Here is a 17,855-nt window from a genome sequence, read left to right as displayed (position 1 = left end):
AAGAGATACGCAGTGTCAAAACGCTGAGTACCGCCGCGCTCTTATCGCGCTTGCTCTCTCTAGCTAATGGAATTGTGATGGGTCAATATCGAGACATGCGGGACTTCTGACATAGGGAGAGCATTACCAAATACTGGGCAGCACCTTCCGATTCCATAAGATCATGAAACGATTGGCTACGTTCGACTGGGACATGTCTGAAAAGATGGGCAAGAAAAGGACACGTAACCAGCAGACTTCCCTTTAGCCTGTATTTCACAATTTGCAGTGTCTTTATTAATGATCTTGACCCTTTCATCGATTAAGACGTGGAGGATTTTAATGGAGCCGAACAAAGTTGTTTGTGTGTGCGTGTGTGTGTGTGTGTGTGTGTGTGTGTGTGTGTGTGTGTGTGTGTGTGTGTGTGTGTGTGTGTGTGTGTGTGTGTGAGTGGCTTGTGCGTGTGTGTGTGTGTGTGTGTGTGTGTGTGTGTGTGTGTGTGTGTGTGTGTGTGTGTGTGTGTGTGTGTGTGTGTGTGTGTGTGTGTGTGTGTGTGTGAGGGGCTTGTATGTGTGTGTGTGTGTGTGTGTGCGTGTCTGTGTGTTGCAGCTTGATGAGGTCCTGGTCCATGGTTCCTGGGGGAGGCAGTCCAATCTCAGCTTTATTAGGGCTTTATTGAGCTGAGTGTAGGTGTGTGTATATCCATGCACATGGGTGTTTTTGTATCAGACACACACCTGGCAGAGCTTTTATGATTACCCGTGTCTGTTTCTTTTATACACTCTTTTATACACAGCTTAAATGAGGGTGTGTGTGTACCAGCAGGTGTGTGTGTCTGTGTGAGTGAGTGAGTGTATGTGTGTACGAGCAAGGGTGTGCGTTTCTCATCATCTGTGTATGTTCCACACTCACGGTTGGCAGAGCTTGATGAGATCCTGGTCCGTGGTCCCCGGGGGCAGGCCTCGGATGTACAGGTTAGTTTTACTCAGCTGCTCGGATCCACCATGACTGCAGCTGTTATGGCTGGGGCTGGGCGGAGCCATGGGGTGAGGGGGTGGAGCATAGGGCTGCTGCAGGGAGAGAAGAGAGGAGAGGTTAGGGCTAAAAATTTATTTTTTTATAAGTAGTGTGAGTAACTCGCACATCTTTGAGATAGGGAGATCGAGAGGGGTTAGACAGACGGAAAAATATGTGTTGAGAGATGTCGGTTGGAGTGCATTTTTTGAGGGGGGGTGACATTTCATTTGTTATTGATGGTTTTAACGGAACCAACAACCTGTGAACTATTCACTCTTTCGCTCTTCACATTTGTGCCTACAAACCTCCCCAGCTATATCACAAATCTACATTTCCACGATTTATTCCTTCTCTCTCCCATCTTCTGTACACTAAATCCCTCTTCCCTTTTCTCTTTCACTCTCTCTGCAGCTTCCTCTCTCCCCCTCCATGTGGCTGTGTTCCCATTAGTGTGGATTTATGGTGTGAGAGTCAGGGCTCCCTGCTCACATCCCATTTATATCTCTATTCCAGGGATGGGAACGTGGGGCCCCTGTGGGCATAGAAGACATACAGAGGGATCGAGAAAGAGGGAGAACGGGTGAGGGGGAGAAAGACAGAAAGACAGAAAGAAAGAGAGGAAGGAATAGTACGAGAGAGAGAGAGAGAGAGAGAAAGGGGTGGGCAGTGATGGAGAAAGAGGAGAAAAGCGAGAGAGTATAGCTTAAACGCCACCAGCGGCTCCAGTTAACCACGTTAACCCCATAGCCTCCCCGGAGAGACACTGCACACTGTGATTTGGGAGACCTCCTACCCCCGGATAAAACAAACACACACGCACCACTCATCGTATCCGCCCCGCACATTAGCACCCGGCCCGTGAAGCATGGCTGATTTGATGTGCTGTTTTGAGTGTGCTCGGCCAGTGTGTCGCCTCCTCTGACAATGAGCCGAGGCCCCTGGAGCGTGAAGGGAGCCCACGTCTATCAATGGGAGGCCAATTATCATGCTGGGCTAACTGGAACTGACGGCCAGCCACTCTCTGAGTAGAGTATTGAGTACAAACAATGTGGTTCCTCGCTGCCGAGCTACAGCATACTGTAGGGGGGGGGGAGAGAGAGAGAGAGAGAGAGAGAGAAAGCAAGACCTGGTGGTAGTACACAGTCCATTTAGGAAGGAGACTGGACATTTACTGGGGGGGGGGGGTATTTTGGGGGTCAGGATACATTTTATGTAGAAGGACTGACAAGCTCAGTTCTGGTGACTTTTTTAAAAGGACATTCTACTCCAAAGTGAATGGAAATTATTATACTGACACTATCTACAAATACATTTCCACCTCCAGAATAAAATATTGGTAAATGATTTGTTCAAATAATTTGAACATATTGGACCATCTATGCCATACAACACTCCTTCCGTGGCCTCCAACTGCTCTTAAACGCTAGTAAGACCAAATGCATGCTTTTCAACCGGTCGCTGCCTGCACCTGCATGCCCGACTAGCATCACCACCCTGGATGGTTCCGACCTAGAATATGTGGACGTCTATAAGTACCTAGGTGTCTGGCTAGACCGCAAACTCTCCTTCCAGACTCATATCAAACATCTCCAATCGAAAATCAAATCAAGAGTCGGCTTTCTATTCCGCAACAAAGCCTCCTTCACTCAAGCCGCCAAGCTTACCCTAGTAAAACTGACTATCCTACCGATCCTCGACTTCGGCGATGTCATCTACAAAATGGCTTCCAACACTCTACTCAGCAAACTGGATGCAGTCTATCACAGTGCCATCCGTTTTGTCACTAAAGCACCTTATACTACCCACCACTGCGACTTGTATGCTCTAGTCGGCTGGCCCTCGCTACATATTCGTCGCCAGACCCACTGGCTCCAGGTCATCTACAAGTCTATGCTAGGTAAAGCTCCGCCTTATCTCAGCTCACTGGTCACGATGGCAACACCCATCCGTAGCACGCGCTCCAGCAGGTGTATCTCACTGATCATCCCTAAAGCCAACACCTCATTTGGCCGCCTTTCGTTCCAGTACTCTGCTGCCTGTGACTGGAACGAATTGCAAAAATCGCTGAAGTTGGAGACTTTTATCTCCCTCACCAACTTCAAACATCAGCTATCTGAGCAGCTAACCGATCGCTGCAGCTGTACATAGTCTATTGGTAAATAGCCCACCCTTTTCACCTACCTCATCCCCGTACTGTTTCTATTTATTTACTTTTCTGCTCTTCTGCACACCAATATCTCTACCTGTACATGACCATCTGATCTTTTATCACTCCAGTGTTAATCTGCAAAATTGTAATTATTTGCCTACCTCCTCATGCCTTTTGCACACATTGTATATAGACCCCCCCTTCGTTTTCTACTGTGTTATTGACTTGTTAATTGTTTACTCCATGTGTAACTCTTTGTTGTATGCTCACACTGCTATGCTTTATCTTGGCCAGGTCGCAGTTGCAAATGAGAACTTGTTCTCAACTAGCCTACCTGGTTAAATAAAGGTGAAATAAAAATAAAAATAAAATATAGCCTATGCATGGTCCATATTATTAGCTGTGCTAATAGCAATAAGCATTATCACCTGAAGCCCAACTGAGGCCATAGTGGCTATAAATAAAAAGTCTGAATCATTAGCCATATCCCAAATGTGATCTTTTAACTTGTTTTATGAACCCAAAAAACTTGCATAAACACAGGGAATATAATGTAGGACTACCTGTTAGGGTAACTTGGGGTAAGCTGCAAGCAGGGGTAATATGCCCCTTGCCTGTACTTGTCACAGAAATCACTTCAATGTCACCATTGTTTCCCTCCAACACATTCCCTGGTTGCCACCACTGTTGCTAAAAATGGCATCTGTCTCATCCCCCAAAAATGTAAGTCACTCCCCCAAACATTTGAGGTAGGGTGTCAGTTTACCCCAAGTTGCCCTGCAATTGACCCGTGTTACATTTAGCCCCACTTTCCCTTATGCCGTTGCTAAAAACTCCAGGGTTAAAATGGTGCAGATTGAGGAGTTGAGAAATAAATAAAGTAGGAATGTAAAGCTGGGATCCCCATCTTTTAATCAAAAGCTATTGAAAGCACTGCTCTTGCAAGATTTGTTGTGCATTGACTGCTTGTCAGAATACAGATGTTTCTATTCATTACTTGTTTTGTAAACGTGGACTGTTCTATCATCTCCAAAGTGAGCCTCGGCAGAAACACTTGTTCATGTTCCATATTTTTGGGCTGTGGCGTCAATGATTTTGCCAATGGCGCAGCGCCACAGCTAAACGGCTGCAGCGGAAACACTGTTAGGGTGAGTCTGCCTAAAAATCCACATCTATCACTCCACTGCTGAGAGGCCTTGATAGTTTTACATGTTATGTTGTAGATGCCATAGTCATTTCATTGTCTTGAATTACACCATATTGGCTACTGTGAGTGTTTCTAAAGTGCATATGAACTAACACTGTAACACAGACAGTCTGTGTTCTGTGTACAAGGTACAGTACATGACATCATCCTCCAAAGAATGTGTATTTCTATGTGTATTATTCATCTAAAACAAAGTGTCCCTGTACATTTTGACACGCGCCAAATGAAGATTAAAATCCAAGTGTTGAATAATCTCTGAGCTAGGGTGCATCTCTCTCTCCCTCTGCGGTACTTTAGATTACCCACTCTACACTAAACTCACTGGGTGACACACAATTTACATGCAAATTCACTGCCGCACACTGGCGATACGGTGTTGGTCCCTATTGAAGGTGACGTGAAAGAGTCTCTTTGCTCCCTAGTATATTGTGCAGCTCCACATTCCTCCCTCCACTCCAGACTTGGCTTATGTCCTGGGCTTTGGAATTCACGTGTCCCGCCCTATCGATTTGCTTGCATTTTTAAGGTCAGAAGCTGAAATCTTACACAATAAGGCACGGAGGGTCAACCTTGACCCATTACTTACAGTGCTGGAAAAGAGGGAGGTTATCCAAGGGAAAAGAAAAGGCTCTCAGAAGCCCCGGGATGAGAAATGAGAGGGTGCCAGGGGTCCCTGAGGAGCTCTGTGTGTGTGTGTGTGTGTGTGTGGGGGGGGGGGGTGGGGGGTGGGGGGGGGGATGTGAGTGTGTGTATGGGAATGTGAGTGCACACCGACCAGCATGTGTGGTTGACAGTCTGTGTTCTGTGTATCCAATTACTCCATCTTTTCCTCTCTCTTTTTCCCTGTTTCTCCTCTCGACTTTAATAAACAGATTTGTTCCTCTTCTGGATTGTCCGTGACTGGTATTTACCCTCTGCCTGCTCACCCTGTCAGTCTGTGAGATGCAAAAAAAAAAACTGCCCCCCTCGGAAATATAGAAACATCTCCTTCACATATCTGGCTGATGGGAGTTGAATACAGCACTTGACAAAGAGGATCTCTGCTGCCTTGCTGACTGCCTTCGGTAAGAGGAGATGGTTACGACACTTCAAAACCTCCGGTGGCAAATGAGACAAACTTCCCGTTTCAGATGGGTAGAATGGTTTACACGGGGCCAATTTATTGAGCTAGCCATGGAGGGGGCTCTGCCGACACTGTGACACACTGGAGAATGTTTATGAGTGTATTAACCGAGGATGATAAATCTATCGTATCGTATATACGGCTGTGGCGGGCTATACAGTATATACACACACACCGAGGCACACTGCGCACACATTTCTTCTGATTGGAGAAAGGGAAGGGCTGTCAGGGGTAGGGGGGGGGGGGGGGGGGGGAGGAGAGAGAGAGAGAGAGAGAGAGGGAATGTGTGTGTGTGTGTGTGTGTGTGTGTGCGCAATCCAATCCACTGCAGATTGCCAGTCCAAGCAAATGCCAATCCAACCAAGGCTTGATAAAAAAAAGAAACATTAGGCTACAGTAAAAATACAAATAAGTAAAAAAAGATAGAAAACACTCAAATAATACTGGACTGGTCCTCCTACTGTAATTCAAACAAAGACCATTTGTAAATATGGACAGACACCCGGTACTTTACATATCATATCCACACCAGTATGTTTGTGGTATGAACACGTAGAAGATATGCGGTCCATAGATGGAGGGAGTAGGCTACAGTGGTTTGTATGGGGCCTGTGTTACAGTAGTTGGTATGGGGCCTGTGTTTGCCCTCTCTGCCTGCCTGTGAGTGGATGAAAGGGCCTGTGCTGTAGCCTGGTAATTGGGTCTGATTTATAGGGGTCCACGGCAGCAGTCACTGAGGACTGGCAGAGGGCCAACCACACTGCAGCCATGGTGTCAATATCAGAGCGCCAGTCCCCTTCAGCCTACACTGCTCTGGAGGGAGCTATGACACTTTTGGTGTGTGAGTGAGTGAGTGAGTGAGTGAGTGAGTGAGCGAGCGAGGATGACTGCGCAATACCCCATAATGTCAAAGTGGAGTCAGAAAAGCTGAAATGCCTTGAATCAAAGTCTTCAACCCCTTTGTTATATCAAGCCTAAATAAGTTCAGGAGTAAAAATGTTCTTAACGAGTCACATAATAAGTTGCATGGACTCTCTGTGTGCAATAATAGTGTTTAACATGATTTTTAAATGACTACCTCATCTCTGTACTGCACACATACTGTCTGTAAGGTCCCACAGATTCAACTACAAAGACTAGGGAGGTTTTCCAATGCCTCACAAAGAAGGGCACCTATTGGTAGATGGGTAAAACATTTAAAAATGCAGACATTGAATATCCCTTTGAGCATGGTGAAGTGTTAATTACACTGGATGGAGTATCAATACACCCAGTCACTACAAAGATACAGGTGTCCTTCCTAACTCAGTTGCCGGAGAGAAAGGAAACCGCTCAGGGTTTTCACAATGAGGCCAATGGTGACTTTAAAACACAGTTTAATGACTGTGATAGGAGAAAACTGAGGATAAAGCAACAACATTGTAGCTACTCCACAATTCTAACCTAATTGACAGAGTGAAAAGAAGAAAGCCTGTACTGAATAAAAATATTCCAAAACATGCATCCTGTTTGCAATAAAGCACTAAAGTAATACTGCAAAAATGTGGCAAAGCAATTAACATTTTCACCAAAAGTGTTACGTTTGGGGCAAATCCAATACAACACATTACTGAGTACCACTCTCAATATTTTCAAGTATTGTGGTGGCTGCATCATGTTATGGGTATGCTTGAAATCGTTATGGAACTGGGGAGTTTTTCAGGATAAAAAAGAAACGGAATGGAGCTATGCACAGGCAAAATCCTAGAGGAAAACCTGGTTCAGTCTGGTTTTCACCAGACACTAGGAGATTAATTAACTTTTCAGCAGGACAATAACCTAAAACCTAAAGGTCAAATGTACACTGAAGTTGCTTACCAAGAAGACAGTGAAAGTTCCTGAGTGGCCGAGTTAATTTAGAATTAATATGCTTGTCTTGCAATGTTGAACAACTAATTTGACAAAACTCGAAGAATTAAACAAATAATATAATGGGCAAATATTACCCAGAAAGACACACGGCTGTAATCACTGCAAAAGTTGATTCTAACATATACTGACTCAGGGGTGTGAATAATTATGTATATTTATGTGTTTCATTTTGAATAAATTAGCAAAAATGTCTAAAGACGTCTAAAGACGGTGTTGTGTGTAGATGAGTGAGGAAAATGATCTATTTAATCCATTTTCAATTCAGACACAACACAACAAAATGTGGAATAAGTCAAGGGGTATGAACACTTTCTGAAGGCACTGTATGTTTGTTTGTATGTGTGCTTGTGATAAGCATAACTGTTAAGGCCCAGCTACACTACAAAAAAATAAGCAATTCATTTGTTGTGACGGCGGGGGGGGGGGAATCACAATACATATTGTATTGGCAGCTAAGTGTCGTGATAATATCGTATTGTGAGGTCCCTTGCAATTCCCAGCCCTATTAAAAATGTGTGCCGCAAATCTCAGTTATGACTCACAAGACAAGCTGAATGATCATGTATACAGACAGTATCTGTACAGAAAGTACACAGTATGACTGCCTAACCCAAAACCCCAATACACGAAGGGTGACGGAAAAGCCAGACCGTAAACACGTGTTCTTAAACCACTGTGTCTTCAAGCAGAAAGATACAGTGTGTCGTCCCATCCACTTCCTTTGTCTCTCTATCCCACGGTAAACCCATAGCCAGAGGAGTGAGGAGGAACTAATCTCCCACTGCCCTAAGGACAGATGCTAAAGCCAATCTCTCCTATTAGGAGGCTAGGCAGACAGAGAGATATCTATGGGGGGGGGCAGAGAGCAAGAGAAAAAGAGAAAGGTTGCGATAGAGAGTGAAAATCGAGAGCTCAATAGACCAAAACAAAGAGAGGGAGAGAACAAGTCGCACATTGCCTCCTTCCAAAATCCCACTGGACTTCCGGTTAGCCTGGGGGCCTTCCATCCAGAGAAACAAAACAAAAGGCGAGAGCTGGGCTCTAGGATACAGCAGAGCAGCAGAGCAGCCCGAGCACCAGCCACTGAGGAGGCCAGGCTATTTTTAAACATGCTGATTGGTCTATCTCAGAGTTTTCCCAAAACTCGGGTCCATGTTAGATGCAGTTCGTGTGTCGTGTTTTGTTTTTAACGTAGAGGTGACTCCTGTGGCTATGAAAAGCTGACGTAGCGTAAGAAAATAGATTTGGATCAGTAACCGAGTGTTTTTCTGTCACTATGAACATATGGCTATCACGTCAGTCTCGCGACCGCATTCAAGAGCACACTTTGCCAAGTTAAATTGTCTGTTAGGATTGAGACTGACATTGATTGTTGCTTTCATGATATCATTATATTATTAAACATTTCTGTTCATTATATTATCATTTTTATTTATTTATTTGACTATTTCTTTCTAGTTCATCTTTTATTTGATGCACTTTGAGATTATTCTTGTATAATGAAAAGCACTTAAATGGTATAAATGGTATGGGTCCATTGTTTAGTATGTGTATATGAGTACAAGATAGACGGGGTGCATGACTACATTGCCATGGGGAGCAAGGCATTTTACAGTAAAGGGCGTTCATGGAACCTACATTACATTATCACTCTTACACTGTCAACATGTAAACAGCTCATTGGACAACCATAAACCTCAATAGCACCAGGCATTAACAGTGGACTGGTGTTTAAGTGACATTTTAAGGCTGAGGCGTGTTAGTGAGAGTGACTACGACAGCTTGGTGGTTGAAAACGATTGGAAATGTGAAAAAAAACGCAAATGTTTCATGGGGTTAACTAAAAAGGCGGCGAGTGCCGTGACCTGAGCCAAATAACAATTCGACTGACATAAATATTTGGGTTGATTTGTCATCATTAAAGTTCCAGCCGGCTGGGCCGCGTGGGAGGAAAGAGTCTGCCGAGACACAAGATCACAGAATTCCATCGCCTCCAAAACTATATCCAAAACTCCCAAAGCTATATACAGTGGAGCAAAAAAGTATTTAGTCAGCCACCAATTGTGCAAGTTCTCCCACTTAAAAAGATGAGAGAGGCCTGTAATTTTCATCATAGGTACACTTCAACTATGACAGACAAAATGAGAAAAAGAAATCCAGAGAATCACATTGTAGGATTTTTAATGAATTTATTTGCAAATTATGGTGGAAAATAAGTATTTGGTCAATAACAAAAGTTTATCTCAATACTTTGTTATACACCCTTTGTTGGCAATGACAGAGGTCAAACGTTTTCTGTAAGTCTTCACAAGGTTTTCACACACTGTTGCTGGTATTTTGGACCATTCCTCCATGCAGAGCAGTGATGTTTTGGGGCATGTTGCTGGGCAACACGGACTTTCAATCCCTCCAAAGATTTTCTATGGGGTTGAGATCTGGAGACTGGCTAGGCCACTCCAGGACCTTGAAATGCTTATTACGAAGCCACTCCTTCGTTGCCCGGGCGGTGTGTTTGGGATCATTGTCATGCTGAAAGACCCAGCCACGTTTCATCTTCAATGCCCTTGCTGATGGAAGGAGGTTTTCACTCAAAATCTCACGATACATGGCCCCATTCATTCTTTCCTTTACACGGATCAGTCGTCCTGGTCCCTTTGCAGAAAAACAGCCCCAAAGCATGATGTTTCCACCCCCATGCTTCACAGTAGGTATGGTGTTGTTTGGATGCAACTCAGCATTCTTTGTCCTCCAAACACGACGAGGTGAGTTTTTACCAAAAAGTTATATTTTGGTTTCATCTGACCATATGACATTCTCCCAATCTTCTTCTGGATCATCCAAATGCTCTCTAGCAAACTTCAGACGGGCCTGGACATGTATTGGCTTTAGCAGGGGGACACATCTGGCACTGCAGGATTTGAGTCCCTGGCGGCGTAGTGTGTTACTGATGGTAGGCTTTGTTACTTTGGTCCCAGCTCTCTGCAGGTCATTCACTAGGTCCCCCCGTGGGGTTCGGGGATTTTTGCTCACCGTTCTTGTGATCATTTTGACCCCACGGGGTAAGATCTTACATGGAGCCCCAGATCGAGGGAGATTATCAGTGGTCTTGTATGTCTTCCATTTCCTAATAATTGCTCCCACAGTTGATTTCTTCAAACCAAGCTGCTTACCTATTGCAGATTCAGTCTTCCCAGCCTGGTGTAGGTCTACAATTTTGTTTCTGGTGTCCTTTGACAGCTCTTTGGTCTTGGCCATAGTGGAGTTTAGAGTGTGACTGTTTGAGGTTGTGGACAGGTGTCTTTTATACTGATAACAAGTTCAAACAGGTGCCATTAATACAGGTAACGAGTGGAGGACAGAGGAGCCTCTTAAAGAAGAAGTTACAGGTCTGTGAGAGCCAGAAATCTTGCTTGTTTGTCGGTGACCAAATACTTATTTTCCACCATCATTTGCAAATAAATTCATAAAAAATCCTACAATGTGATTCTCTGGATTTTTTTCTCTCATTTTGTCATTGTTGAAGTGTACCTATGATGAAAATTACAGGCCTCTCTCATCTTTTTAAGTGAGAGAACTTGCACAATTGGTGACTGACTAAATACTTTTTTGCCCCACTGTAGTTCTCCCCACGTACTTGAACCTGTTTTTAAGAAACAGTCACAACACTCACAATCATACTAGCGCAAACACAATAAGAAAACAAATTGGCTACTGGTTTATAATGGATATTTTTATTTTCATTCCTGTGCAATTACACCCAATTGAAACGGACTCTATACGAAACAGTTGGATTTATTCAATTGGTTTATTCAATTTACTTCTGGTTACCGTAGCTTGGGTACACTCTGCTGCGTTTTAATATATTGTGACTGATAGGATAAGTAGGTAGCTCTCTGTTCGATTATCCACAGTGTGCAGACTGAATGGGGTGGGGAGTTTTGTGCAGATTGAATGGGGATTTATTCTGTTAAGTAGAGCTGCAGTGTTGCTGGGAGAGCAGGGGTATCCCCTCTCTCTCGCTCTCCTTTCCTCTCTCTCTCTCTCTCTAATTGGGAGCCGCATTCTTCAGGAGTCAGTTGTGTTTTCTCACAGGAATCCCAAACACAAACAGAGGCGAGGTTGGGGCACGGCCCACTCCTGTGTGACCTATCTCTCGGCCTCACTCCCTCTTCTTCTGTCCCCCTCCCTCTCTTTCAGACATGTGTCTGCCAATCCAGTCATGAGTCTGACAACATCCCTACCCTCCCTGCGCTGCTGCAGTCAAACAAAGGACACACACACACACACACACACACAGTGCTATCCGAAACACATACGCAACTTTCGTGCACATGAGCACGCGCACGTGCACAAGCACGTCTTAGTAGGTGATAGACCAATGCAGGTCATGCATTAAAGTACAACATCTCCTCTGCCATAAACATCCATCCGCTCACATAAGCAGATATACACAGCGCACGAATAGCTGCCGTTCCATCTAGCTCCATTGGCTGCAGGCAAAGAAGCAGGGCCTGGGTGGAGGAGAGTTACTGCTGATGTGCAGGGAGGGCTGGGAGGAGAGGGGGCCGCTCCGCTCCCGACAGACCATTTGTTCTGCCGTTCTTCAGCCAAAACAAATTTAAGTCTCTCCTACAGAAGGTCAACTGTGCTCAAATTCATAAATAAGGGGGTAATTGGCGCAAGAGCCGGTGGTGAAGCTCAAAGGCCACCGCCGTCCTGTCCCAGCCCACTGACCAATGGGGGAGGCAAACCCACAAAGACACACACTGTGTCACCCACACACATACACTGACACACATATCTACTGTACAGTTGTATATATAGTTGAATTTGAGTAACGTCTGTACTGTCTGCCTCGTAGAACTAGGGATGGCTATATACAGACTATGCTAGGGCCGGATCGACGCCCTTATCAAGCATTCCAAACACCCCCTATGCTATGGGACTGTGAGTGGCTGTACAATCCACAACAGAGCTAGTTGTGTGTGTGTGTGTGTGTGTGTGTGTGTGTGTGTGTGTGTGTGTGTGTGTGTGTGTGTGTGTGTGTGTGTGTGTGTGTGTGTGTGTGTGTGTGTGTGTGTGTGTGTGTGTGTGTGTGTGTGTGTGTGTGTGTGTGTGTGTGTGTGCGTGTGTACGTACGTATCTGTGTCTGCCTGCGTGCGTGAGTGTTCATACGTACACACCTCTCTCTGTGTGTACAGAACAGTACATGCCCAGGCATACTGGTGTGTAAAGCGAGATAGATAGAATGCGATAAAAGGGGCCTAGCTGTCTGGTGCGTGTGTAGCCCCCCTCTCTAATTAGGGCACCACGAGCCAGTGAGGAGGAATTCCGATCCGCAACAGTGCTTTTCTCTGGCAGCCTCACTCACACATGCGTAGTACAGATCTACAAGCGTCTGTGTGCATCCTAACACACATGAACGCATGCAGGATCCCCAACACCTGTCTTGAATATGCCGTCTTTCTTTTTAACATCTAAAACATCCCTACCATCTCTGGTATGTCACTTTAGGCCCCCAGGGAATCATCAATGACAAAAGCCAGACTGGATGCTGGCACCAAGTGCCAGGCACTGCTATGGTAGATTTGCACGAATGATGACAAACCAGCATGGATACAATGACAGTTTCATTGTCTTTTATGGATTATTTTGTTGCATTCCTCTCAAAGGAACGCACACGTTTTGAATTGCGCTGTCTGCTAAAAGGTATGAATTCCTCTCCTACACAAAAACAGACTAAGGTGCCCTCAAGTGGGCTGAATGGCAAGATTGACTCCTGTGAGACATCGCTAACAATTCTAAATGTATGGTTTTTTAAAGCCTGCAAACGTCAAATAAACTACTTGAACATGTATGTAGTTCCCAAACTGTAGTTTCAACTCAACTAGCCCCCCCCCAAAAAAAATGCAGACCATATCGAATGTATAGTTGAGTGACACAGAGCTGGAGGAAGATGGGAGCGCGCTGGTGTTAGTCACGGTCTTGTTTCGCTTCAGGCCTCAGTATTCAAGAACCATGGAACCATCATCCTCCCTCCTCTCCCTCCTCCCCCTCTCCATCCTCCAACCCCTCCCCCTCCTCCTCCCCCTCCTCCTCCTCCTCCTCCTCCTCCTCTTCCCTGTTAAGTGCCATCGGGGAGCTGATGCAGTGTTGTAAGCAGAGTTTAGTAGGCCAAAGAAGACGATGTACCAGATTCCAACATCTTAAGCAACAGGCTCTCCTCTGTGGAATACTGCATTACTCAACACAAACCCTCTACATCCCATCCCACCGCCTCACACACTAATCAAACTGCAGGGTTTCATCATGAATAGGCAGTAGAGATATGTTGTGTGTATATCCAAATTGCGAACAGCAATACTATACGTAACCTATTGTAATGGTTTTGAGTATATACATAGTATGTTGATGAAGAGGAAAAACTAGTTTCTGCATCTTAGTAAAGCTATTGTTGACATTCACAGAAGAATCCATCATTCTGACGCAATGGTTGGCTTAGAGATAGCACAAAGTGACACACGAGAGAAGTTTGGACATGTGCTGTTCTGGGTTTATTGTATTGGCATCCCTTAGCGAACCTTGAAACAAGACTCTCCCAGTAAGTTAGGGGAAAGAGTGTTAGACATCCCTGGGCAGGAATCTATGCCATCTATCCCCATGACTTACTGGAAAAAGAGGAACGTTCTGAGCTTTTTCCCAGCTCTCCCAAGTGGAGTTCAAATCGGTGTGGGTTTCGAGCAATTTGTGCTTTAATAACATGAGCCATACTGGGCAGCCAGCGAAAAAGAAGAAAGTGTGAAATAAAAGAAACAAAGAGACAGAGTAAGAGACATATAGCGTAAGAGAGAGAGAGAGAGAGAGAGAGAGAGAGAGAGAGAGAGAGAGAGAGAGAGAAAGCACAGTGCTGTTGTACATCAATGCTAAAGGCTAGTGATGGGGAACCCTGCCAATGGGGGAGAATTACAGTGTTTGTCCAGCCCTTGGTAGGTGGTGTGATTTATTCATGAGATAAGTCACCAGCACTGTGGAATATGAGAGTGTAACGTTGTAATGTTTCCTCCCTACCGCAATGACTCAGGTCTGCCATGCCCTCACTGGGGAAGAGTTTACTGGGTGCAAAACAAGGCAATGGTCAGGGATCGGGCGTATGTTTTTTTGGAGTGGAAAATGTCACTCTGACAAGAGTCTGTGACAACAGTAGGTATGTATTTTTTTAAATAGTTTTTACTTTTTTTGTCTGTTATATATAAAAACCTATTCAAATCTAGCTACAATATGGGCTGCATTACACATGCAAAAGCTTATATGATGAGCTCTAGATTAATTGTCTAGGGGGAGAAACCTCCGTCAGTGAAAAATTATAAAAACTATTCCAGATTTCACAAATTTGCAGTTTCTGTTTATCCATTTGTATTGCCGACCTACAGAGTTTCACAAACCATGGCAAGTTATGGGGAGAGATAAAAGATGAATTCAGCTCCGGTGGTCTTGTCTATTGTATATGCTAAAGTGTTTTCTAAACTATTTATTTACCCTCCAATGGACTCTTTCCCTCAGACGATAGTCGCGCGCTATTGTTGTGTGCCGTTGGCCCTCCATTCTCTGTGTGAATGTGTCGGGCCAGCCTCTGAGGGAACGGCGATCCGCCCATTGTCCTACCACACAGATTACCACATGAACAGGAAGATCCTTGGCGCTGACGGCAGCCAGCGGCAGGCCCCCGCTAAATCCCCAAGACAGGAGACTCATTGTGGAGGGAATGGCGGACGGGTCGGTCAACTACCATGGGATGGATGATTAGCATGACAATACGGCCCATGCGGCATTTTATATCTGTACGACGCATACGAGTCGGAGGAGAGGGATACCACAGGAAGCAGCCGTCAGACGCAGGAGGCGAGCATTGGGAGGACACGACTTTCTGAGAGCACAGAACTGCAGCCATATCTAACCGTGCTGCTAGTCACCTATTACTGCTATGTCCCTGTTAGTCCTAGCATTAAATGACCTATTCCATTAGTCCACAAGAGTTCTGACTGTGCTTGATGCGAATGTGTCTAGTACCCACAACAACATATCCTTCACCCAGATTAACACGTATGCATGAATGATTAAGTCGCTTTGGATAAAAACTGCTGCTAAAATGGCATATTCAGTGTCAAGAAAAAGTATGTGAAACCTTTGGAATTACCTGGATTTCTACATAAATTGGGACATAACATTTGATCTAATCTTCATCTAAGTAACAACAATAGACAATCTGCTTAAACTAGTTTAAGCAATCTGCTTAAACTAACACACAAACAATTATACATGTTCATGTCTTTAAATCAAATTGAATTTGTCACATACACATGGTTAGCAGATGTTAGTGCGAGTGTAGTGAAATGCTTGTGCTTCTAGTTCCGACCACGCAGTAATATCTAATAAGTAATCTAACAATTTCACAACAACTACCTTATACACACAAGTGTAAAGAAATGAATAAGAATATGTACATATAAATATATGGATGGCCGAAAGGCATAGGCAAGATGCAGGAGATGGTATAGAGTACAGTATATACATATGAGATGAGTAATGTAGGGTATGTAAACATGATACAAAGTGGAATTGTTTAAAGTAACTTGTGATACATTTAGTACATCCAATGTTTTATTGTTAAAGTGGCTAGAGATTTGAGTCAGTATGTTGGCAGCAGCCACTCAATGTTAGTGATGGATGGCCTTGAGATAGAAGCTGTTTTTCAGGCTCCTGGTCCCAGCTTTGATGCACCTGTACTGACCTCGCCTTCTGGATGATAGCGGGTGAACAGGCAGTGGCTGTAATAAATAATGTGGAAATTGAGCAAGTTGAGATGACCTGTGAGGTGAAAATATTAGTTTGTAAACTGTCATGGTCAAAACATATTGATGCAGTAGTATCTAAGATGGGAAGAAGTATGTCTATAAGAAAGTGATGCTCTGGCTTCTAAACAACACTATCAACAGGGCAGGTCCTACAGGATCTAGTTTGTTGTTGTCCTTGATGATCTTTTTGGTCTTCCTGTGACTGTGACATCGGGTGCTGTAGGTGTCCTGAAGGGCAGGATGTGCAGACCTCACTGCCCACTGGAGAGCCTTACGGTTGTGGGCGGAGCAGTTGCTGTACCAGGCAGTGATACAGCCCGACAGGATGCGCTCGATTGTGCATCTGTAAAAGTTTGTGAGTTCTTCAGCCTCCTGAGGTTGAAAAGGAGCTGCTGCGCCTTCTTCACCACGCTGTCTGTGTGGGTGGACCATTTCAGTTTGTCCGTGATGTGTACGCCGAGGAACTTTCAACCTTCTCCACTACTGTCCCGTGGATGTGGATAGGGGGGTGCTCCCTCTGCTGTTTTCTGAAGTCCACAATCATCTCCTTTGTTTTGTCGAAGTTGAGGTTGTTTTCCTGACACCACACTCTGAGGGCTCTTACCTCCTCCCTGTAGGCCGTCTCGTCATTGTTGGTAATCAAGCCTACCACTGTAGTGTCGTCTGCAAACTTGATGATTGAGTTGAAGGCTTGCATGGCCACTCAGTCGTGGGTGAACAGGGAGTACAGGAGAAGGCTGAGAACGCACCCTTGTGGGGCCCCAGTGTTGAGGATCAGCGGGGTGGTAATGTTGTTTCCTATAGGGCGAAAGTCATTTAGCTCAGTTACCTTAGCTTTCTTGGGAACAGGAACAATGTTGGCCCCCTTGAAGCTTGTGGGAACAGCAGACTGGGATAAGGGTTGATTGAATATGTCCGTAAACACACCAGCCAGCTGGTCTGCGCATGCCTTGAGGACGCGTCTAGGGATGCCATCTGGGCCGGCAGCCTTGCGAGGGTTAACACTTTTAAATGTTTTACTCACTTTGGCCACGGTGAAGGAGAGTCCACAGGTTTTGGTAGCGGGCTGTGTTAGTGGCACTGTATTGTCCTCAAAGTGAGCAAAAATGTGTTTAATTTGTCTGGGAGCAAGACATCGGGGTCCGTGACGGGGCTGGTTTTCTTTTTGTAATCTGTGATTGACTGTAGACCCTGCCACATACGTCTGGTGTTTGAGCCGTTGAATTGCGTCTCTACGTTGTCTCTATATTGACACTTAGCTTGTTTGATTGCCTTGCGGAGGGAATAGCTACATTGTTTGTATTTCCAGCTTCATGCAAGTCAACTATTCTTAATCTTAGTTCTTCTGAGATCTCTTTTGTTCGAGGCATGGTTCACATCAAGCAATGCATGGAACACAAGCATTTCGCTACAGCCGCAATAACATCTGCTAAATATGTGTGTCACGTTCTGACCTTAGTTCCTTTATTTTGTCTTTGTGTTAAGTTGGTCAGTCTTGGTTAGTCTATGCTCTGTTTTCTTTGTTGTATTTCTGTGTTCGGCCTGGTATGGTTCTCAATCAGAGGCAGCTGTCGATCGTTGTCTGATTGAGAATCATACTTAGGTAGCCTGCTTTCC

General features: G+C 44.8%; 1 protein-coding gene across 1 annotated transcript in view; it reads right to left on the bottom strand.

The window, feature by feature from the left end:
• Nucleotides 1–17,855, bottom strand: part of rbms3 (RNA binding motif, single stranded interacting protein) — a 211,533-nt gene that overhangs the window by 168,889 nt on the left and 24,789 nt on the right. Inside the window, exon 2 of the mRNA XM_031788529.1 lies at nt 892–1,049. Within this exon, the coding sequence (XP_031644389.1) occupies nt 892–1,049 (158 nt within the window). The remainder of the gene's footprint in view (nt 1–891; nt 1,050–17,855) is intronic.

Source organism: Oncorhynchus kisutch, linkage group LG14, assembly GCF_002021735.2.
Source record: "Oncorhynchus kisutch isolate 150728-3 linkage group LG14, Okis_V2, whole genome shotgun sequence".
In the NCBI taxonomy this organism is placed as follows: domain Eukaryota; kingdom Metazoa; phylum Chordata; class Actinopteri; order Salmoniformes; family Salmonidae; genus Oncorhynchus; species Oncorhynchus kisutch.
The sequence above is the reverse complement of the archived record's forward strand: the minus strand, read 5'-3'. Positions and strand labels throughout refer to the sequence as shown.